Raw genomic sequence first — 6,879 nt, 5'->3', positions numbered from 1 at the left:
TGTTTTGATTCATCATTGGTTTGTGCTAGTGTATGATCACCTACTTCATGTTAGAAAGACCTTTACAAATTGCTCATGTTAAAATTGTTCTTTGGAATGGGGTAGAGAGGAAATAGAACTTTGTGAACTTTACTGAAGAGAACTAGAGTGGTACCTTCAAGAAGGTATTTAGAAAAAGGCACAGAGTAAGGTAAGGTATCTAATAGTGCTCAACTAAGGAGGGAGGGGGTGGCTGTGTGCTCCAATCTTAGTCTAGCCCCCCCCCCCCTCTTTATAAGCCATGTCATCTATAAAATTATCTTTCTTTCTTTCTCTCTCTCTCTCTCTCTTTCTATCTATTTATGTATCTCTTCCTTCTTACATCTGATAGGCAATAGCCCTAGGAAGATTTTGATATAATAGGTCAAGTGCAAATGTACTAAAGTAATATGATCTCATTCTTTTATTGTTTCCTCATTCAATTTCATGTATATCTGGTAATTATGTTTGGGGCAGTTCTGGTATCCTGATATCTACACAAAATTTACATACACCTTTATATTACAAGGAGAATAGGGGCCTATATAGTGTCATTGCATTCACTCATTGGGCTATATGCAGGTAGGATATGTAGACATCCATATAGTGAATATAACATGTATGAGTAACACATTAAAATGGGTCATTGCCTAGAAAATAGGCATTTTCAATGCATTTCTTTGTGCTAGTGTGAGTGTACAGATATAAAAGAATAGCAAAGTAGCTATTTAAAAAAGTAAAATTCCTAGGTCATATAATATAGGTGCCATGAGCCTAATTACATCAGGAGGGCTAAAGATATTCGTTCGACCCAACCCATTCGAATTTTTTAAATTTGATATTGCTGATTGACAAAAGTGTATGAATATGATTCAAAATCTAACACTGATTCTAGAAATGGTAACTACTGAACTTCCTTTGCCCAAATTGGGAAGATATATCAATGATTTGGAACTATTTTTTGACTGGCGGAAGAATTGGGGCTATTTTACTGTTTCAGTTGATGAATTTGATCCCATCATAGTTATCTTCATAAATGGCGATTTATTTTTAAAATGAGCTGGCTACGATACCCTTCTCTGGTCAGATATGGAATGTCAAATATATATCCTATCCAAAGGTAGTAAACATTCGACCCTCTAATTTCACATTTATTTTTTATGAATTTTCCTTAAGTGCCATTTTAACACACAAGTCTATGGGGAATGTTTTACGCGCGTGAGACATATACCTGCACCACTTCCCTTCAAGCGCCATTTAATAACGTAATCTAATGAGTTTTATCGACAACTATGATAAGCTGATTGGGTGAGATGAATGTGGAAACCAAAGATATATGATGCATCACGAAACACATCTCTGTTTAAGATTTGAACAGTTCTGTTTAATGGGAGTAGATTTAGAGTTCTGTGTTTGATAATGGCTAACCATTTTTCCCCCTTATTTGCTCTTCTGCTTCCCTCCACCTCTTCTATACTCCTTTTATTCTTCTTATTATTATTCTCTTCCTCCTCCTCTATCTCCTTCTTCCTTATAGGTGAAACCTCTAGAGGCTGCAGTGCCCTTGAAGACGGGTAAGATCCGGCAATCAACAGAAAGAGAAAGATGAATCCCCTTAACATGTGTAATGTCAGAACATCTTCACGAAGTATGATGATAATGATGGCTTGGGTAACCATCATATCTGTATCATTTTTTTCTTACTTCATGGTTGATAAAACCAACAAACTTCCTCGGTACACACTTCAGAAGTCACAGCCTGAAAACCCAAGCCAAGAATCAGCCACTCGGTTATTGCACAACACTTCCTTGAGTAATTTAAGTAGTACACCCTCTACTAACCCACATGTTCTAAAGATTGAGTATCATCAAGAATTCTATAACCAACACTGGGCGGTTAATTGTGAGGCAATTTTGTCGGACGATAAACAAGAAATCGCACATGTGGACGAAATCCTACAGAATGAGAAGCAGAAATCAAACAAAGGTGAAATCGAAATTGCAGCAGATAGTTTGGTCGCAAATTTTACCCAAGACTGCGAATACTATAGAACATTCCGTGAATACCCAACAAAAGTACTAAGTAAGGAGGAGAAGGAGTTTCCGCTTGCTTTTATCATCCTTGCTCACAAAAATGCCGCCCAGGTTGAACTACTCTTGCGTGCCATTTACCAACCTCACAATGTCTATGCATTACATCCTGATGGGAAATCGCCACCAGAATTTCGAAGAGCTATAAAAAGTATTGCTAATTGTTTTGACAACGTTTTCGTGTGTTCCAAATTGGAAAGAGTTCAGTATGCTGGCTTCTCTCGTCTTATAGCTGATATTAACTGCATGCGCGACCTGATCAAGCATCCTGTACATTGGAAATATGTTATCAACCAGTGTGGGGAGGCATTTCCACTAAAGACCAACTTAGAGATGGTACAAATTATCAAGGCTTACCATGGACGTGTAGACGCTGAATCATATGACGCTCCCCATAAGCTATCCCGGTTTCACAAGCTCTCCCCTAGATATAACGACTTCTCTAATACTGAAGAGAGACTAAAGCGATACCCGCCACCAGGAAACATCACGCTGCATTCTGGGAATGCGTATAACACACTAAGTCGGGAATTTGTGGATTATGTCTTGACAGATGAGGAATCTGTTAAGTTTCTTAGTTGGATAAATATGACGTACTCACCTGACGAACATTTTTGGGCAAGTCTTCGTCGCTACTACAAAGCACCAGGATCATACCCCAACGCCACGCACAAGGATATCAACACCTGCTTTGTGAAATGGGGAGGAGAATCAACATTCAAAACTTGCATTGGAAAGTTTGTCAGGGGGATCTGTGTTATAGGCACTGGTTACATATCCTATGTGGCCCGCCTTCCCCATTTATTCCTCAACAAAATCCATTACTCTTATGATCCGGTTACGCTACAGTGTTTGCAAGAATTGCTAACGAACAGAACACTCCACACTGAGCTCACGCATCAATACTACCAGGAATTCCCGCCCATACGTGCATGGTACTAAATCATTTTGAACTGAATGTGCAGTTTATTTAATATCATAAGGATAATATTTAACATTTTGTTCTTTTATTTGTCTTTGTCACTTCGTCACATTCCAAGCTGGGAGTTTGTTGGCAATAATACATATCCATCTTTAGGCCTGCACTTATGAATGTAGGGCCTATTTTGCGTTCATTCTACATTATACAGTGCGTCCCACAAAAAACGAAACCGAGATTTATCGATGATTCATCATAACTTAATCATAAATACAATAGACAAATGACCTACCATTGTAAAGCTTAGAATCTCCTCTTTTATCTGAAATTACTCAGATTATTTCTCATTCACGCATGAGTGAGCAAAAACAATTTGAAGAGGGTATACCAAAAAGTAATTTGGCGGGCTGTATCTGGGTTTCAAAAAGAAAACCACATTTCTAAGAAGTTCAATGTCTGCTCTTTAATTTGATACCTCAATTACATAAAATGGTCGAGAAATAAGAAAGTTCTGGTTATTTGAAATAAGGCTTGAATTTCAATAATTTCATAAAATGAAGAGGTTTTACAGGCTAGCGTTCAAACTCACTCGACACTCCGTTTGGTTGGCGATCAGCCATGCATGAAGTCTTTTGTTAACTATGCGATAGCTTTTTTGGGAAACCGGTGAAATCACGTTTATTTAATGAAATTATGGAAATACAAGCATTGTTTCGAGGGAACGTAACTTTTTTACTTCATGACCATTTTTTGTGATTAAGGTATCAAATTAAAGAGCAGATATTGAACTTTTTAGGCACGTGATTTTCTTTTTAAAATTCAGATACCCCCCGCCAAATGAGTTTTTTGGTATCCTTTCTTCAAATTGTTTTTGCTCACTCATGCGTGAATGAGGAATAATCTAAGTAATATCAGATGAAAGAGGAGATTCTAAGCTTTACATTGGTAGGTCATTTGTCTATTGTATTTGTGATTAAGTTATGATAAATCATCGCTAAATCTCGGTTTCGTTTTTTCTGGGACGCACTGTATAATTTCTATAAGATGATGCCAGCCCTATCGTTACAGGATAGTGATTGTTCTAAACAAGTATTCCTCGTGCAAGCCATATACGTAGGGTGTTCTTATAAGTAATGGGGAGTTTTTTAATTGTAAATGAACTATAGTAGATTACATTATAGCCTGCTTAGTGTTCACCGTATGCTAAGTCACTGGAGTGAACGAACGCGAGGAACTTTGAGCATGTTCTAACCCAAAGAACGTTGCCTGACATTTCAATAGTTCGTGACAGGATATTGGACAAGCAGTATGTGGTTTTGCCTACACTGTTTATCCATCGACTGTGTAGCAAGGAAAGTCCATGGTTATTGAAAGGTCCTTACTACCATCCATTGTGATCTCAGACATTCAGGCTATTTCAGAAGATTTAGAACCCTCATGGAAATGCATGGCTGTTATACCACATCTGCTTAGTAGTCAAGTGTTTAATAAACACACGTACACAACAAGATGCTGAAATTTCATCAAAATGTACTAGGAAATTTGTTTTTATACAATGCGTCACGCATTGAGTAAGTAAAAATGCTTTGAAGAAAGGATGCTAGTCACTTGGCAGATAGTACGTGAATTTCAAAAGGAAAATCACAGGTCTAAAAATGTTTTATATCTGCTCTTTAATTTGATACCTCAATCACAGATATGGTCAACAAATTACAATGTTCTGTTTCTCCGAATTGATGGTTATATTTCCATAATTTCATTAAACAAAAGTGTTTTACGGATTTCCCTCAAAACCTATCGCACGGTTAACAAAAGACATGCCATGGTGGATCATCAACAAAACGGCATGTCGAGTGAGTCTGACAGTTAGCCTCTTTATTTTATGAAATTATTAGAATTCAACCCTTATTTCAAATAAACACAACTTCGTTATTTTTTAAACAATTTTCTGTGATTGAGGTATCAAATTAAAGAGCAGATATTGAAATGTGATTTTCTTTTTTAAACTTAGATACCACCCACAAAGTGCCTTTTTGGTATCCTTTCTTCAAATTGTTTTGCCCACTCATACGAGAGAGAGAGAGAGAGAGGAAGAGAGACATGCAATAGTACTGAACTTCTGTTGTTTTACTTATTCTAATTTCAGCAATTTTGCATCGTTTAAACTTCCATTTTGATCTTCATCTAAATTTCGAATCGTTTTTGGATATGCCAATGTCCTAAAACAAATAGAATACAAATTAATTATTCCTAGATTTCTGTCAGCCAGGAAGGGCCAGGAAGCTCGAAGTTTGTTTATACTATTACGTAAGATAGACAGCTGCAATCCAACTTCACCCGAGGTGGTCATCATTGGTTGCTGCGTGTTATCAGCTCTTATCACCTGTCAGTCCAACCCTCCCTAGTTTAAACGAGAGAAATGAAACTATCCTAGCTCCTATTTACATAACACGCAAGGCAATGGGGTTCCTGTGTTATAAGCTGGTGGGGTATTTTATAAACAGAGGAAACTATGACAGGCCAAGTGTCCGCCAGTTTATTTCGTCGAATTCACGCCATTCCGTACACAAAATAAGTTTTTATTCAGACGAAAATTATTTTGTCATGACGCAGTTTTATTTCGTATACGAAAGTTATTTTTTTCACATGAAATGAATTTCGTCGAGACGAAATGCAATTGCGTCTACAAAATTAATTTCGTACCATACGAAATGAATTTCGTCTCGTAATTGCGTCTACAAAATTTATTTCGTACCATACGACATGAATTTCGTTGAGACGAAATGTAATTGCGTCTACAAAATTTATTTCGTACCATACGAAATGAATTTCCTTGAGACGAAATGTAATTGCCTCTACAAAATTTATTTCGTACCATACGAAATGAATTTTGCTATAACGAAATGTAATTTCGTGTACAAAATAGGCGCGCCAAGTGTCCAGTGGAAAATTCCGTCGAATTTACGCCATCCCGTACACAAAATTTGTGTTTCTCATACGAAAAACGTTTCGTCAATACGCAGTGTAATAACGTTAACGAATTTTATTTTGTACCACACGAAATGAATTTCGTCTCGACGAAATTCATTTCGTACCGTACGAAATGAATTTTGCTATAACGAAATGGATTGCGCCGACGAAATGAACTTCCTGTGGTACGAAAAGTTTGTCGTTGCGATGCGAAGATCTATTCTGTAAACGAAATGAATTTTTCACCGGACACTTGGCGCGCCAAGTGTCCGATGGAAAATTTATTTCGTTTACAGAATCGGACACTTGGCGCGCTAAATCCGCCAAGTGTCCAAAAAATTAGTTTCGTGTCCGAAACACGGAAATAAAAGGAAGGAAGTGGTCCGAAACGGCATTTACGCCCGCTCTGTTAAGTAAGGGGGGTATGAGAAGGGTGCTGATTGGCTGCCTTGCTCAAGCCGTTATGATAGTGTCATTTTTTGTGTGCTATGAACGCCTAGCTTAGCCGGGTAATATAGGAGCGCCTTGAGCACCTAACAAGGTGGATATGTGCGCAATATAAATACCCTATATTATTATTATTATTTGTGGGTCAAGCAAACCGATGAGACATAATGTAGTGAAATTTTCAAAATCGCTTTGAAATGTAATTTCATGTTCCCTTTTTTAAAAAGACTTTTTTGTCCCTTTCTTTCCTTTGGTGTTCTTTAATCGCCCCCTTTCTCTGTCTCTATTCATCACTTCTTTTTATCTCTCTTTCTTTTTAATCTATACCCTCTTCTATTTAAATTTCGTTTGTGTTGTTTCTTTCTTGCCTCTCTTTCTCACCCCCCCTCCCCCCGCTCGATCTCTCCCACTGACATTTCAGTAAAGTATAATTA

The 6,879-nt window shown here is 37.4% G+C and overlaps 1 protein-coding gene across 1 annotated transcript; it reads left to right on the top strand.

Moving 5' to 3' along the window:
• Positions 1-1,551: 1,551 nt before the first annotated feature.
• LOC129274903 (beta-1,3-galactosyl-O-glycosyl-glycoprotein beta-1,6-N-acetylglucosaminyltransferase 3-like) lies at positions 1,552-5,053 on the top strand. Its single transcript, XM_054911642.2, has one exon. The coding sequence runs from the start codon at positions 1,624-1,626 to the stop codon at positions 3,049-3,051; it is 1,428 nt and encodes a 475-aa protein (XP_054767617.2). The 5' UTR covers positions 1,552-1,623; the 3' UTR covers positions 3,052-5,053.
• The last annotated feature ends 1,826 nt before the right edge of the window (positions 5,054-6,879 follow it).

Source organism: Lytechinus pictus, chromosome 13 (assembly GCF_037042905.1).
Source record: "Lytechinus pictus isolate F3 Inbred chromosome 13, Lp3.0, whole genome shotgun sequence".
Classification (NCBI taxonomy): Eukaryota; Metazoa; Echinodermata; class Echinoidea; order Temnopleuroida; family Toxopneustidae; genus Lytechinus; species Lytechinus pictus.
The sequence above is the reverse complement of the archived record's forward strand: the minus strand, read 5'-3'. Positions and strand labels throughout refer to the sequence as shown.